At 43.3% G+C, this 17,377-nt stretch overlaps 1 protein-coding gene across 6 annotated transcripts in view; it reads right to left on the bottom strand.

The window, feature by feature from the left end:
* Nucleotides 1-1,756: 1,756 nt before the first annotated feature.
* The window catches only part of LOC127442838 (microtubule-associated protein 4-like), a 76,112-nt gene continuing 60,491 nt past the window's right edge, over nucleotides 1,757-17,377 (bottom strand). For 3 of the 6 annotated variants that reach the window (XM_051701061.1, XM_051701058.1, XM_051701059.1), the window contains 6 exons: nucleotides 16,771-16,824; nucleotides 8,009-8,101; nucleotides 7,395-7,476; nucleotides 7,200-7,297; nucleotides 5,362-5,542; nucleotides 1,757-5,055 (listed from right to left, as the gene is read on the bottom strand). In XM_051701061.1, coding sequence (XP_051557021.1) covers nucleotides 5,051-5,055; nucleotides 5,362-5,542; nucleotides 7,200-7,297; nucleotides 7,395-7,476; nucleotides 8,009-8,101; nucleotides 16,771-16,824 — 513 coding nt within the window. In that variant the 3' untranslated portion in view covers nucleotides 1,757-5,050. The remainder of the gene's footprint in view (nucleotides 5,056-5,361; nucleotides 5,543-7,199; nucleotides 7,298-7,394; nucleotides 7,477-8,008; nucleotides 8,102-16,770; nucleotides 16,825-17,377) is intronic. The other 3 variants (XM_051701062.1, XM_051701063.1, XM_051701060.1) reach the window with 3 other exon arrangements.

Genomic DNA, 17,377 nt, shown 5'->3' with positions numbered 1-17,377 from the left:
ACAACATGAGATCATGAAATACAGGTGAAAATCTGTTTGCAAAGCAAATTGTTAGATCTTAATAATCGTATAATAATGTGGGTTGCTTTTGGATATATGCTACCAGGATGGTGTGCCCATTAAAACACTTCCAGCTCCATACTGTATTCCAGCAGCATGTGGTCAAACATCTCATAAAAGAAGTCAGGGGAGGAAAATCACTATAAGCAAAGACGCAGCTATCACAGGAATATAGAAGCGGAGATTTAATTACTAATTACCTACAGGTGGTGAGACAAGTGGTGGCGAAAACTCATTACGTCATCGCCTAGGTGAAAATTCTCAACACAAATAATATATCTCAGAGATCTGCACGGCAAAGTCATAAGAATAAAGCAATGCACACACATAATGCTCCCAGAACTGTGTGACGCACTGTTGCTCCCGGACACGAGTAGTTCTTTAGAGCAGTGGTTCTAGTGATTCAACTGGTTTTGCTTTGAGTCCCAGATTTCACACTGGACATCAAGTGCAAAAGTACAACACCTGAATTTAATGGATCCTGCATGCATAGTTTTGTTCATGATTTTCAAGTATAAATGTGACATTATTTTTGTTGTTGATGTCAAAAACAAAAGTTCTCTCAACACTGTTATGCGTCAAAATAAAGTTGTTGTTTTTCTTTTAAAATTGCTCATCACCACCCTTACAAAAACGTTTTCGTGATTTTACAGTAGTAACAGTAACCTGTGCTCATATGTCTTTGCACTGTATATCTAAGGTCAAGTAAGGGCTTTAGGACCTTAGATATACAGTGCAATGACATATGAATAAAGTTTTCCGTGTAATAGCCTATGTTCCGTTAGAATGATGCTTAATATTAGGAAATAAACTGTGTAATAAATATAGTTGGCTCATATAAATAAATATGCTCATCAACTTTTAAAAGGGGGAGAGAACTTTTGTTTTTGACATCAACAACAAAAAATGTCACATTTATACTTGAAAATCATGAACAAATCTATGCAATTTAAAAGAAAATGTGACCCATGCATACAGGATCCATTAAATTCAGGTGTTGTACTTTTGCACTTGATGTCCAGTGTGAAATCTGGGACTCAAAGCAAAACCAGTTGAATCACTAGAACCACTGCTCTAAAGAACTACTCGTGTCCGGGAGCAACAGTGCGTCACACAGTTCTGGGAGAATTATGTGTGTGCGTTCCTTTATTCTTATGACTTTGCTGTGCAGATCTCTGAGATATTTTTCAAATGTGCCAATAAACCTGCTTTTCTGGACATTTCAAGTTTGTATTTGATTATTTGTGTTGAGAATTTTCACCTAGGCGATGACATAATGAGTTTTCACCATCCACTTGTCTCACCACCTGTAGGTAATTAGTAATTAAATCTCCGCTTCTATATTCCTGTGATAGCTGCGTCTTTGCTTATAGTGATTTTCCTCCCCTGACTTCTTTTATGAGATGTTTGACCACATGCTGCTAGAACACAATATGGAAAATGAGAATGTGTAAGTGTTTTAAATTTTGGGGGAGAGAAAATGTTTTTTTTTTTTTTTTTTTTTTGGAGATAATTTTTTTTGGAAAAAAAAAAACAATTTTGTAGAGGAGAAATTTATTTATTTATTTATTTTCTTAGAGATTGTGTTTTTTTATTTTTTTTGAGAGAGAGAGAAAAATATTTTGAGAGAGACAAATAAAAAAACTTTTTGAGAAAAAAAATTAGTAGACCACTGGCCCAGGAAGGCACAGACAGCTAAAAAAGAAAAACATTTTTTTTTTCTTTTTTTTTTCCCCCGCAGTGCAGTTAAGGGCTTTCATAAATATGTAATCATTTCTGAAAAGAGAGAAAGAAATACTTTTTTTGCTCATCTATTTTTTTTTATTCACGATTAAATATCCACATCACTAGTTAACAATTAATCACAATGAAGATCTCTTTCATACCAAAAAATACATCTGAATTCAGAGGGAGAAAATAAATTCAATTTAAGACTGATGTCTATAGTCCATCGTTCTTTGGACACACATGCTCTTTTGGTGTGTTCTATGGGGAAGTACACACATTGTGAGTCCTAACAAACACACTAGGGGGGTCCTTTGCTGCCTAATTTGGAGTGCTCTATCTACTTTTAAACATGCCAATTAGCCTAACAGATACAGTTAGTTTCACACAGATGTGGGGCGTGGATATTCAAACAATATTCAAGGTCTATGAGTCAGGTGCAGTTTGTGGGAGGAACAATTGTTCCCGTGGTTACGGTTTACCTCTAACCTCTCAACCCACTTTCTGCCTCTTGTGTCCGGCCTCTCAAGTCATTATCAGAATGTTGTGCTATATCTACACCGAAGGACATACATGAATTATCAGAGCCCTGCTGTGCTTTCTTCCCTCAGTCAAAATCGATCACACTCCTCTCCTCCTATTGATTACATTGAATTTTGTATTTGACTGGTGGGTGACAACAAAGAGAAAAAGTTACACACATAATATATATTATTTTCTTCCTGAATTCACTACATTTTAAAAACATTCTTGTTTGCCAGCCCTTCTTTTTTTTTTTTTTTTTTTAAAGGTAGTCTCACTTAAGTCTAAAATACTGTTCGGAGAAATATTCATAGATGCAAAATCTTCACTTTGCTTCTCTACACAACCCAATTAAGAAGTGTTTTTCCCCTATGGGACATAAACTGTGAAACGTGTACAGTATGTAAAGAACTGCTTTGTGTGGATTTGTGCGGGGACGTGAACAGTGTACTAACACTGTGGGGGGTGATCATTCATTATGGAAATGATTTATAGACAAAATAGAGCTGACTGAAGGCATGAAAGGTTACGATCACTGTTTCAAGAGTACAACACTGAAGTTTACTGGCACAGCCCCTGAACAGTACACACTAATCACAGAAGGAACTGCAGACAGGACCATTTGGCCAAGCGTAACTGCTCTATACACTGAACACACTGCCTCACACTCGTACATACTGTTTTTACAGACTACTTTATAATATACAGAGACTTGATTTGAAGTTTTGAATTTGGGAAATTTGGGAAAATGTGTACAGTCAATCAAATCACTGTCTTTGCAGTATAAAACATCCACCATAAAAGTGCATTTTAAATGCTCATTAATTCATTCTTTTATAGGATATTTGCATAATTCAATACTTACTGGCCTCGGTTGTTTAGTTTCAAGTGGGCCTCTTAGAATCTTTAATGCTACAAATGTAACCATGTTCAATACCATGATATCACTGTTAAATAACAGTGAAGAAAAATGTTAAATATGTCACAACATTAAGTGAACCAAACCCTGTGTACAAACATAAACTTTTGATCAACAACATCAAGTTGTTTATATTTTATATGCAGGCATTGTGCAGCTATACATATCTAAAGTAATAACTATCAACAAAGTGCCCACAAATTCACCTTTAAAACTTTAAACGGTGTCACTAGCCAAGAGTGTTACAAAAGCTGCCCTACGATAGTAGGTTTGAAGAGGAAACTACTGTATGGGCTTTAACTACTTCCAAAAAAGCTCACTAATTTATGGTTATACATCACTTGGTAAGAAAATCAGATAACATTTCTTACTATGTAGGATGATATAGTAATCTCTAAACAACAATTCATCAATTGCCACTGCATAAATAATTGGGAAATCGATTGTTTTCTAATGATTATTTAGGATACATTTAGTGTTACAGTGTTTTATGTAATGGGCCCTCGCACATTCCAGTTCATTTGTTTAGTGCAAAAGTCTTCTACTGTATTGAACAAGACTTAATTTAAAGTGAAGGATGACTTGGACCTTTGAGCAAGTAATCATGACCTGTGTATGGACTGTAAACACATTTCCATATGAACTTTGTTTCTGACATTGCATTTTACCACACCTTCCATCTTTCTTTATCCCTCCCTCTATTCCTCACCATCCCGTCTGTTTATTTTGGGTGCCACTGCCTTTACTCTTACTGTATCATGCTGTAGTACATGTATGTTATGTGTTAGAGGATTTTGTGTTCTTTTAGCATACAAGAGAGAAATGGAAAGAGGAAGATGCAATCAGATGGTTAGAATTCATAATGATACAGCTCATCGTTACAGTAATTTATGCAAACACGATACAGCAAAATCACTGAAGATGTTAATGTGCTATTGTTCGAACAGCCTATGAGTTTCAAATGATTAAGTGCTCTTTTAAATACTGGGGGGACGAGGGTTTAGAATTCTTGTGAAGAGAACAGGACATGGTCAGTGAAGCAAAGGAAGCAACTGGATGATGGATGGTTGATGGCTGATTCATCCCTGTTAACTGGGATTTAAGACAGCCCCACATACTATCATTAATTAATAATATTTGATGTAACAAGCTACATCTCGAGTGAATTCTGGGGTTCCCATTGGAGAACATCTACTGCCAAATTATAGGCAGAGGTTAGAAGATGGTGTTGCCTCTAAACTTGGGTCTGTCTCAGGGATAGCACTGGCTAGTAGTAAGTCTAGAAAGATACACTTTGTGGTCCTAACAAAGATGACACTAGGAGCTAATCCAGTGGCTGAATTGTCATGATCATCATGATGATTAAGAGGGTGCATGATCCACACCATCTTAACTCCTTCTCCAACTATGTGAAGACCACCTCAAATCTAGCCTCAAACCAAATCCTGCATTTAAACAGGTGCATTGTAAATAAAGCCAGAGCCTTGCCCTTTCACAAACATGGGTGCTCTCCCAGCAAGAAAAACAAAGAAAACTGTAATAATGGGAAGACTCTAACGATTGCGGTAATGAGAAGACAAATTTTAAAGGGACAGGCCATGTTAAAAGTCCTTCTCCTAGTGTACTGGTTTGCACCCATCTCATGGCTGAGAGAATGGGACAAGCTGGGTTGAGTGTGAGGACAAGGCGGACCCCAGAGAAACACTGAGAAAGGTGCTGCGATGTGGGTGGGGGTGGCTGCCACTCAGGGGGGACCAGGGGATGATTTTAGTGCCGTGGTCCTTGCGACCCCGTGCATTCTCACGAAAGCTCAGCTTGTAAGACTCAATCTGGTGGCAAAAAAATGAAAGAGAAGAATTAAAAGTGGATTAACCATTTAGAAAAATACCAAACATAGAAAGTGGTGAAAGAGAATGGAAAAGCAGAAGAGGCAATGAGAAGAGACAAAATAAAAAGTTGTGACAATGGCCTCAACTTCAGAATATTCAAAACTGTTGACATTTCAAACAAGAAATGAAGATATGCCTCCCTAACTGAATTTGTTCTCACTATATACAATATTACATCTCTCCGGCCTCATATACTAAATATAAGGAGGCATACATAAGGGTTGAGGGTTCCTAGTTTGCACTTACTTGTCCCAGGGATGTGTTTGTCCAGGCCCTGGATGTCCTGGGATCCCTCTCCCAAAGAGGGTGCGAGAGCAGGAGAGCTCTCCTTCAGCCCTTTCTCCTTTTCCCCATTGCCTGCCTGAGAGGGCAGAGAGACAGTAGGGGGAGATGGGCTTCCCTCAGATTTCGGTTGAACCCCCTCAGCCTGGAAACAGATTGAGCAAATGTGTGTAAGAGATGTATGCAAGAGGAGACGTAAAACACAAAAAAAAACATACAGTGTGAACTCCTATAAGGATAGTTCACCCTTATTTTGTTCCAAACCCATATGCCTTTCTTCTTTCTTTCTTCTGTGGAGTTCAAAAGGAAATGTTAGGTAGAATGACAGCTTCAGTAACTATTCACTTCCGCTGAATTTTAAAAAGATGCAATGAAAGTGAAAGGTGACTGAAGTGACTTATTTTACAGTAACTTTCATGGCAAAAAGAAAGTCATGCAGGTTTGAAATAACATTAGGGTGAGTAAATGATGACAGAATTTTCATTTTTGGGGTGAACTTTCCCTTAACAAATGGTGTGAGGGGTTAACACAATAAAAATGAATACTTTCTATACAAGTGTTGAAAAAGTACACAAGATATAGACTGCATATAGACATGGCTTATAAATTATATTATTAGCATTAGTATTTATATTTACACAACTGTATTAAAACTAGAACTCAAATATATACTACAGTTTCAAGATTAGTCAGAGAAGCATATTCTTAATACTACATGAACTATTGCATTTCAGAGTGTCTGTCATATTTGCATGCATTTGGCATAGCTGGTAGGTTGAGGTGGTGATTTTGCAACATTCATCCACCAGAAGAAATATCAAAGGACAATGCAAAGCTTTTTAAATGAATGAACTTTAAAGTGTCCATAAACAAGTAAAAAATATATACTGTACATGTACACTGTAACAAGCACACAGACTAAAGAACTTTTGTACTTTGGTGAGAGGGGTGCTCAGTCATGTGAGACACCATGAACCTAAGCAATTTTCCATATGCTGAGGGGAGTTTCCTTACAGTTTTTCCTGCTCATATTCTCTTTGGCATGTGGGTGAGGAATTATTGCATTTACATTTGTCTATACATTAATCCATCCACTTGTTTCTCAGTGGACACCTGGCCCGTATAATGTAGGGTACAGTGGGGATAAAAGCCTCTCAGGGTAAAAGGCACTTTTGATTTTATTTTCACCCAAAACACTAAACAGCAACAAAAACAACCACAGTACTTCCCTTAACACCTGTTTGTCACTATACACTGCAAAATATTATTGATCCATGAGATCTTTGCGTGCAATGTCTAAAATTTGATTCTGAGGTCATTTGAATCTAATATTTAATAATTTTTCAAATGTATGTAGCTAATGAGATTCCCTTAAATTATCGCATTTATTTTGAGACGAAAGACTTGTAATTTTTAGTTTTGTTCAAGGCCTAAGTTGACCAATTTTGCCCTATAACTATTGTCCCTAAATGTACACAATATCACACCCCCCCCGGGGGCCTTTTAAACCAAATGTGGTATAAAAGGCTCCCTCACCACATTTTTTTTTTTCAATCTTTCAAACACTTTGTAAAAAAAAAGAAAAGGAAAAAAAAGAAGAAGCAAATTTTCATTGAGGTGTGCCTTTAGCCCATTGTACCCCACTGCTTTTGTTAAAACATACACTGCATATATTTAAAATTGATTCTTTAAAATGGATGAAAACCTTTTGGTTTCTCTTTCAAATCTGAAACACCTCAGGAAAAAGAGGGGTGCAAATTTCTAATATGCAATATTGCTGGTTATTGCCAGTCATTTACAACCTTGACGTTGTCACTTCCTGGTTCATGGCCTACATTGTCCAGTGATCCCACTTTGGCCTTGATGTTCACATTATGAGATTCAATCTTCACATCAGCACCTGAGGGAGAAAAGTAATCAGTCACATTATATGTACTCACAAAGAGATTGGATTTACAGTAATAGACAACATTTACGGTGATCCAGTGGTCTCCTACCTGGCTTGTGCTTTATGTTGTCTTTGAATCCACATTTTGAGCTCACTTTGTTCAAGTCAACCTTTTTGTTTAGAATCTGAACCTGGAGACCAAGAAAAAAAGAGGTGTTAGATTGAAGTGTCATTGTTTCTGACTCAAAGAGCAGTTGAAAGACATGTCAAACTAGCTCAAGGTTCTGTCATTATATACTGATCTTGTTATATGAGAGTGTCATCAGTTGATAGAGAAAGATGTAAAAGAGGATCAGGTTAGTGCTTGTAACAGACAAAGGTGTTAAAGGGTTAGTTCACCCAAAAACAAAAATACAGTTATCATTTATACATCCTTATATTGTTCCAAACCCGCAAGACTTTCTTTCTTCCATGAAACACAAAAAGAGATGTTATGCATCTATGTTAGTCTCAGTCACCATTCATTTTCATTGCATCTTGTTTCCATACAATGAAAGTGAATGGTAAATGAGGCTCTCATTCTGTCTACCATCTACTTTTGTGTTCCACAGAAGAAAGAAAATAACATGGGTTTGGAAAAAACTTGAAGGAGAGTAAATGTTAATAGAATTTTCATTTTGGGCTGAATTGACCCTTTAAGGCCATATTACACTGCTAACTTACATTCCCTCCACCCGGAACATGCTTGATATTGTCTTTGGAGCCACATCGGGATGTGACATGGCTGAAGTCCAGCTTTTTGTGGACTATTTGAACCTGAACACAGCACAACAGCACAGAGGATACAGGGTCATAGGTTATTCTGCAATTACACATGCAAAGCAGATGCAGACACAGAAGCTCTGAAGGCAAATAGCACAGAGTGTGTTCAACAATGTTGTTCTACTATAAATTTAAATTAAAGAATAGCACAATGTCACTGAAAAAACAAAATCATCCTGGTTACTTGCGTAACCTCTGTTCCCTGATGGAGGGAACAAGACGTTGTGTCGATGTAGTTTTTTTTTTGAGTGGAAATACGTCACATGGTCTTGCCGAGCTTTGTCGGAAATATGTCATGTGGAGAAGTCCCATGGTAGGTCCTACCCTACGGGGGAGGAGTTTCTACAAACATGGTGACTGGGGCAGATGGGCCTCTGCCCAAGGAAGACGCAGTTTACCAACAGGGAAATGAATTAGCGGAAGATATACGTCGCATGGGGTTACCTATGGGGAACCAACACATGCGGAGCACCTACCCCAGTACAGGGCTTAGTTAGCACATGTACTGAGCCGGCAGCGAGTTTCTCCGCAAACTCGTCTGCCACAGGGCTTGGAGGAAATCATCCAGGGAACACAGTTTGTGAACACTACTGGGAGTCAACAGCGCACGTCTTCAGCTCAGGGGAGGTGAAAGGTGCTATGCACAAGCGATACACCTGGCCAGCTGTCCCGGACTTACCTGCTTGTGCCTGCCACTACACGGGATGAAACCGGTTCCACCCGCAGATTGTAGAACCTCGCAAAGGTGTTGGGTGTTGCCCAGGCCGCTGCTCTGCAAATGTCTGTAAGAGAGGCGCCACCAGTCAAGGCCCAGGAAGCCGCCACACTCCTGGTAGAATGGGCTCGTAGCCCTGCCAGGGGCGGCACGTCCTGGGTGTGATATGCCATTGTTATGGAGTTCAATGACACAGTGGGCGATCCTCTGCTTGGAGACATCGCTTCATTTCTGCTGTCCACCAAAGCAGACAAAGAGTTGCTCAGAGACTCTAAAGCTCTGCGTGCGATCCAAATAGATGCGTAAAGCGTGCACCGGACACAGCAATGTCAGGGCTGGGTCTGCCTCCTCCTGTGGCAGCGCTTGCAAGTTCACCACCTGATCCCTAAAAGGGGTCGTGGGAACTTTGGGCACATAGCCCGGTCGGGGTCTCAGGATCACGTGAGAGTAGCCCGGACCGAACTCCAGGCATGTTTCGCTGACAGAGAACGCTTGCAGGTCTCCTACCCTCTTGATGGAAGTGAGCGTAGTCAGGAGGGCAGTCTTTAAAGAGAGTACCTTAAGCTCAGCTGACTGCAGGGGCTCAAAGGGGGCTCTCCGTAGACCCTGAAGAACTACAGAGAGGTCCCATGTGGGAATGAGGTGCAGTCTGAAGGGATTCAGCCTCCTGGCGCCTCTCAGGAACCTGATGATCAGGTCGTGCTTCCCTATGGACTTACCATCCACTGTGTCATGGTGTGCCGCTATAGCGGCTACATACACCTTCAAGGTGGAGGGGGATAGCCACCCTTCCAACCTCTCCTGCAGGAAGGAAAGCACTGATCCGACTGCGCATCTCTGGGGGTCTTCGTGTCGGGAAGAACACCACTTAGCGAACAGACGCCACTTCAAGGCATACAGGCGCCTCGTAGAGGGGGCCCTAACCTGAGTGAATGTGTCTACCACCGTTGGGTGGTAGGCCACTTTAGTCTTCCGCGTCCCGTCCAGGGGCCAGACATGGAGATTCCAGAGGTCTGGTCGTGGGTGCCAGATGGTGCCCCGTCCCTGAGAAAGAAGGTCCTTCCTCAGGGGAATTCGCCAGGGGGGGCTGTCGCGAGGAGCGTGAGGTCCAAGAACCACATCTGGGTGGGCCAGTAGGGTACTACCAGGACGACCTGCTCCTCGTCCTTCCTGACCTTGCACAGGGTCTGTGCAAGTAGACTCACTGGGGGAAACACATATTTGCGAAGTCCAGGGGGCCAGCTGTGTGCCAGCACGTCTATACTGAGAGGTGCCTCGGTCAGGGCGTACCAGAGCGGGCAGTGGGATGATTCTTGGGAAGTGAACAGGTCTAACTGTGCCTGCCCGAATTGACTCCAAATCAGCTGGACCACCTGAGGGTGGAGTCTCCACTCTCCCCTGAGGGTAACCTGCCACGACAGCGTGTCCACTGCAGTGTTGAGGTTGCCCGGATGTGAGTGGCTCGCAGCGACTTGAGATGCTGCTTACTCCAGAGGAGGAGACGGCGGGTGAGTTGTGACATACAACAGGAGCGTAGACCGCATTGACGGATGATATATGCTACCATTGCCGTGTTGTCTGTCCGAACTAATACATGCTTGCCCTGGATCAACGGCCGAAACCTCTGCAGGTTTGCCAGCAACTCGAGGCAGTTGATGTGCCAATGTAGCCGCAGGCCCGTCCAGGAGCCGGCGGCTGTGTGCCCGTTGCATGCAGCACCCCAGCCCATTTTGGAGGCATCTGTCGTAACCACGACGCGCCTGGAGACCTGCTCTAGGGGAACGCCTGCCCATAGAAATGTGAGGTCGGTCCAAGGGCTGAAGAGGCGGTGACAGACCGGCGTGATGGCCACGCGATGTGTCCCGCGGCGCCATTCCCATCTCGGGACTTGAATCTGGAGCCAGTGCTGAAGCGGTCTCATATGCATCAACCCGAGCGGAGTGGCCACCGCTGAGGATGCCATATGCCCCAGGAGCCTCTAAAACTTTTTCAGTGGAACCGTTGTCTTCTGTCTGAACGCCTTGAAACAGGTCAGCACTGACTGCACGAGCTCGTTAGTGAGGCGCGTCGTCAACAAGACTGAGTCCAACTCCAAGCTGAGAAAAGAGATGCTCTGAACCGGGAGGAGCTTGCTCTTTCCCCAGTTGACCCGAAGCCCTAGTCGGCTGAGGTGCGAGAGCACCAGGTCCCTGTGTGCACACAACACATCTCGAGAGTGAGCTAGGATTAGCCAATCGTCGAGATAGTTCAGGATGCAAATGCCCACTTCCCTTAACGGGGCAAGGGTTGCCTCTGCGACCTTCGTGAAGATGCGAGGGGACAAGGACAGGCCGAAAGGAAGGAGCTTGTACTGATACGCCCGACCCTCGAATGCAAACCACAGGAAGGGTCTGTGTTGAGGTAGAATCGAGATGTGGAAGTACGCGTCCTAACCAATCTTGATGCCGGACGCTCGCTAGAATGTGTTTTTGCATCAGCATCTAGAACGGGAGTCTGTGTAAAGCCTGGTTCAGTACTCGCAGGTCCAAGATTGGCCGCAACCCACCGCCTTTCTTTGGTACAATGAAGTAGGGGCTGTAAAACCACTTCTTCATCTCGGCCGGAGGGACAGTCTCTATTGCACCCTTCCGAAGGAGGGTAGCAATCTCCGCGTGCAAGGTAACAGCATTCTCGCCCTTCACTGAGGTGAAGTGGACGCCACTGAACCTGGGCGGGCGCCTGGCGAACTGAATCGCATAGCCGAGTCGGACGGTCCGGACCAGCCATCTCGACAGGTTGGAAAGCGCAAGCCACGCATCCAAGCTCTGGGCGAGGGGGACCAAGGGGACAATCTCGTCAGATGTACCGGCAGGTGGGGCCTCGCGGCGGGGCGGAGCCTGAGGTGCCACGCCGTGTTGTGGCCGTGCTGAGTTCAGGGACATCGAAGCACTTATCTGGCTCCTTGTGACCACCCCCGGAACAGCCTGGGACAGGGGAGGAAGAGGCCTGTCCTCGTGACCCATGGAGACCGTCACATCGGGGGTGGATTTGTGCCACAGCTGGGCGCACAGGGGCGGGGAGAACGCCGCTGGTGCACCAAACCTGCCAAAATGGAATGGTGGACAGTGGTCATGATGACAGCCATGCGCACCAGGTATGTGACCCAGGGAACAAGGAAACTGCTCTTTTGCTGAACTCTTGGGTACCGCAGCCACTTGGGCATGCAGCGAAATTAAATGAAAAGGCAACAAAAGATTCTCCTCCCGGCCCTCCACCGGGGGATGGAGTGGTCTGCTTACCAGCTCCAGAGCAGCGGCTTTCGTCGTCCCTGGGTCGCCCGTCTCAGGGGCGCTTCGAAGCCTTTCGCGGGTTCTTGGCAGCCGGCTGTGAGACGGGTGGCATCTGCTTCCTGCGGTGGGCTCCACGCCGGAGCCGGGCCGTGGGGGCAGGCTGCGGCAGAGCCGGTGCAGTCACTGCAGGAGGACGCCCTTGGCAACAAACAGGTGGGGTGCAGGATCTTGAGCCACGCCGGGGCAGGATGTGCTGGATAGCCTCCGTCTGCTGCTTCACCACCGAGAACTGCTGAGCAAAGTCCTCGACGGTGTCGCCGAACAGGCCAACCTGGGAAATGGGGGCACCAAGGAACCATGCCTTGTCGACCTCTCCCATCTCGACCAGGTTGAGCCAAAGGTGGCGCTCCTGGACCACCAAGGTGGACATCGCCCGCCCGAGAGATGGTGCCGTGACCTTTGTCGCCCGGAGAGCGAGGTCGGTCCCAGAGCGCAGCTCCTGCATCAATCCCGGGGTGGAACTACCCTCGTGCAGTTCCTTTAGCACCTTGGCTTAGTGGACTTGCAGGAGAGCCATGGCGTGCAGGGTGGAGGCGGCTTGTCCAGCGGCACTGTAGGCTTTGGTCGTCAGGGACGACATAAACCTACAGGCCTTGGACGGGAACTTTGGGCGCCCGTGCCAGGTGGCGGCGCTCTGTGGGCATAGGTGCACCGCGAGCACCTTATCCACCAGGGGAATCGCCGAATAGCCCCTGGCCGCCCCACCATCGAGGGTAGTGAGGGCGGGGGAGCTGAAAGATCAGGACCGGGCAGTAAAAGGTGCCTCCCACGACCTTGTCAGCTCCTCGTGCACTTCCGGGAAGAAAGGAACTGGGGCGGGGCGTGGCTGTGAGCGGCACCGTGAGCCCAGGAACCAATCAGAGCCGCAAGCGTCGGGCTAGAGTGGAACCCTCCACTCTCCCCTGAACGCTCGCGGCTTGATGATTGGTTCCTGGGCTCGTGGGAAAGTATGTCCGTCATCTCCATGTCAGCCTGTGACTGGGCGACCGTACCCGAGGGGGGGAGCCCAGCTGAGGCTTCCGTGTCCGACTGGATGAGCCCGCTCTCCGATGTTGCGCTCGAGAGCTCATCACCTTCGCGGGCTCCGAACAAGAGGTTGAACTCGCTGTGAGACGAGCCAGCAGACTTATCTGGAAGCCCGATCGGGGCAGACGAGCGTGCTGGGGAATGGGAGGTTCGTGGGGGGATACCCGGCGGAGGTGGTCCCATTGGGGTCCCCAAATCACCCCAGTGCTAGCCGCACTGGCCTCATGGGGTGGATTGCTTTCCTACAAAGGCAAGCCACGACCACAACGTTGCCATGGTCATGTTCTCGCAGTGAGTACATGATCCATCCACGAACATTGTCTCCGCATGGGTAGCGCCCAGACACGAAAGACAGCGATCGTGGCCATCAGAAGGCGAGAGATAACAACCACAACCAGGAATAACACACAAACAGAAAGTCATCTTTAAAAAGACGCGTCTTTAAAAAGACATTCCGTGTGTGCCGCTCTTTTAGAGAAATATACTTTTTTATTTCTGCCGAAGCGCCCAGGGGCATTCTCTGCAGTGCACCAGTGCAGAGGTGGGAGAAGCCGCTGAAATGTGCCATCAGATCCAGCAGAGTTGAATGAACAGTCGTGGAATTCAGCTCAGTGAACATCGACCGTTCGGCTCCGAAGAGAAAATCTGAATGAGTGGTTGCATACAAGCTCCTTTTATACCTGTATGTCTGGGGGAGTGGTATGCAAATACCACTCGCCAATTTTCATTGGCCTTTTATCAAAGATCAGAGGTGTTGTTCTCCCAAGAGTGACCCCTAGTGTCACTACATCGACACAACGTGTTCATATCAGGTAGGTGTAAGAGTTTTAATAATCTAATTACTTATTTACATTATTTGAATTTTTGCCTCGCATGTCTGTGTTAGCGGTGTTTCAGACAGGACGTTGCAATATTTGATCCTGCTTTGGCTTCTTTTGGAACTATTCCCCTGCATGGATCAAAAATAAATAACATAGCTGGTCAAATTGTGTCTAAAATGTAAGTTACTCTATATTAATTTCTTGTTTATAAAACTGTTGTATAAAAAGCAATATGATGCAAGCAAAATTTGTTGTTCCACGTAATGTCAACCCTGCTGAGATTCAGTTGTTGGCACAAGGCCACAGGTAATCACAGTCATGCTGATTGATATTCAGCACAACAGCATGACTGTGACTGTGATTGCTTTTATACAACAATGTTTTGCTTACAGTAAATCATAGCTTAATTCCAGGTGGAAGACTTCGGGTAGACCCAAATAATGTTCAGTGTGTGACGTACTGTTTTGTGTAGAATTTCTTTGTGTGACTCATTTATTTGTTGGGACAGAGTAAAAGTAGGCCAAGAACACTCTCTCTGAAACATTTTATCATGTTAATCTCAGGTTACTGCTAGAATACTAGAGGGGGTATAGTTAGCACAGTTTCATTTGACCAGCTGTAAGGAAAAGCAAACATAAATTAAGAGTTTACTGCATAGCTCAAAGGTTATGCAAAAAAGAAAAAAAAAAAGAAAAAGAAAAACATGACCATGATGATTTATGCTACATGCTTACAAATTGTTTTACATTAAGCAGCAAAGAAACATCAGTAGCTCTAAAGCGTACTTCGGAATTACCATGCAAAGCGCTGCTGGATAATATGGAACAGTATAAATAGATGATAGAGTAACGGATATACAGAGGCACATATTCTCAGTACACAAAGACGGGAGGCTGTAGGTGGTCTTGGGACCTAAAACACATTTTGTTATCATTTAAGGGGTGCTCAAAGAAAGGTTGAGAAAGGCATTTTCTGTGTTACTATGTAAGCTTACTATTTATATAATTATAGTCAATTTGTACACAACTAAGCAGGACTTTTAAGTCAATTTATGCAATTAATAAAGTTAATTTTTGTCCACATTTTGTGTAAGAATATTTTGTAACACTTTACAATAAGGTTAATGCATTAGATAACATTAGATAGCCTAATGCATTAGGTATCAACTAACAATGAACAATATGTTTTTACAGCATTTATTAATCTTTGTTAATGTTAGTAAATAAAAATACAATTGTTCATTGTTAGTTCATGTTAGTTCATAGTGCGTTTACTCATGTGAATAAATACAACTTTCGATTTTAAAAATGTATTACTATATGTTGAAATTAACATTAATTAAGGTTCATACATGCTGTAAAAGTATTGTTCATTGTTAGATCATGTTCACTAATGTTGTTAACTAGTGTTTACAAATGGAACCTTATTGTAAAGTGTTCCCGAATATTTAAAAAAGAATGTAGTTCCATTCTCCACTGCATGCTATATAGTATACCCCAAGATTAGCCACAGACTCCTGTGTGAAAAGCTGCAAGAAAGGTGAGATAATAGCACATATTATACTGTATGTGCCTTTGAAAAGCAGATTTGTTTTTATTAAAAGTGCTTCTACATTAATACAATAATCCAATGAAACAGAACTATATAGGTTGTGTCCAAAAGCCCGAAAGACAATTAGCATTTTCGAGCCATGGACCTTTTTATTTCCATTCGGTTTTTTTAAATGGCAGTTTTGGATTCGTGTGTAAAATAAGGTCTGTGGTTAAAATTACTGGAAGAGACTTTGTAGATAAAAACATTTTCATTTTGTTCTAGAAAATACAGTAAATTACAGTCATACATCAAACATTAATTTTGAAGCCACTGTTTTTGTTGTTGTTGTTTTTTTTTTTAAAGCATATTGCTAACATGTTGCTAAATAAGGACTACAAATACCACAAGCATGTAAGTGCATGTGCTTGATGAAATCGACAACAGTCGTAGTCCTTGTTTAGCAACTGGTTAACAACATTCTTTTTTTTTTTTTTAAACACAGCAAAATTCACATCTGAAGTATGACTGTCTATAATTTATGTTGTAGAACAAAACGTGGAAGTTGCTTAAAGACATTATTTTACTCATAAATCCAAAAATGCCATTATAAAAACCCATAGGATATTCCTGAGGGAACCCATGGTAAACTAGCCTTCCGGGTTGGCCTACAAATTGACATCACCACTAAACAGCTCTATTGAAGGGTAAGAAATTAAGTGTGCTAGCAAGTGTCAGTAGTACTATTGCTAAGTCTGTACAACATGCAGTGTTGGCTTGTGTTTGTTTTGGAGGTGGTTAGTGCAGAGCTCAGGCTTATCTACAACAACAAAAATGAAAATAATGAAATTAAACTCATAACAAAAGACAAATCAGACTACGAATATCCCACAAAGAGTAGCAGAATTATGTGTTCACAGGTGAACTACTAAGAGACAGAATGGTAAAGTGTTAAATCCAAAAAGGACATACAGGGGGAGGGTTGCATCAATCTAATGACATTTCTCTAATATGTGTATGTGGACATGTTTATGTACATCATTCAGAACACCAGTTTAAATTATTGCAGATCAAACATACTCTGTCTTTGTGCGAGTGTTGTGGTGATTCTGTGTACACATAAGAATATGGGTTAAACAAGTAATCTGATGATCATTGGAAAGAAAGTGAGAGTAAGACCAGGAGAGAGAAAGAGTGATACTGAGGCAGCGAGTCAGGGTGATGTCATTGGGAGGGACTCACTTTGCCCTGGCTGGTCTTTGGCAGAGCATCAGTCTTGCCCTGGGCTGCAGAGACCTGAGGAGACAAGCACCCCTTTAGTCAGTGGAGTGCAGGGACAGGGTACAGAAAGATCAGCCCAGGGTAGCACATCCCAGCAGGGGGATGATGGGAGGGAAGTATAGGTGCAAAATTATGGAGGAAGCTGTGAGTCAGTAAGCTAAGATTACTTAGACTAAAGTTCAACGACTCTGGGAGAATCACCTGTCTTTTCTTGTGTCATGAGTGTGAAGGGAGAAATAGGTGACATATTTCTGTTCTATGTAAGTCTGGTCTATTAATGATTTATGGCACCGTTAATCTTTAAATATCAAAGAATGTAAAACACAGAGTGGAGTCTTTATATTAGTGGGAGGTTTCATAAACAGACATTTGAATTTAAATAATGCACTGTGACCTCAAGTTGACCATATACCATGTGAATTACAGACAGGCTGTAATTTTCATAAGAAAAAAAACCTTTTTGGAATCCTCTGATAGGAAATTATTTATTTTGGGGTGATGGGTATTGCCAAAGTTTTCCAGTTTAGTGGCATCAAAGACATTCAGATTTTTTTTTCAAGGCCAGAAT

The sequence above is a fragment of the Myxocyprinus asiaticus genome, chromosome 6, assembly GCF_019703515.2.
Source record: "Myxocyprinus asiaticus isolate MX2 ecotype Aquarium Trade chromosome 6, UBuf_Myxa_2, whole genome shotgun sequence".
Lineage (NCBI taxonomy): Eukaryota > Metazoa > Chordata > Actinopteri > Cypriniformes > Catostomidae > Myxocyprinus > Myxocyprinus asiaticus.
Note: the sequence above shows the minus strand (reverse complement) of the source record. Positions and strands in the feature narration are given on the sequence as shown.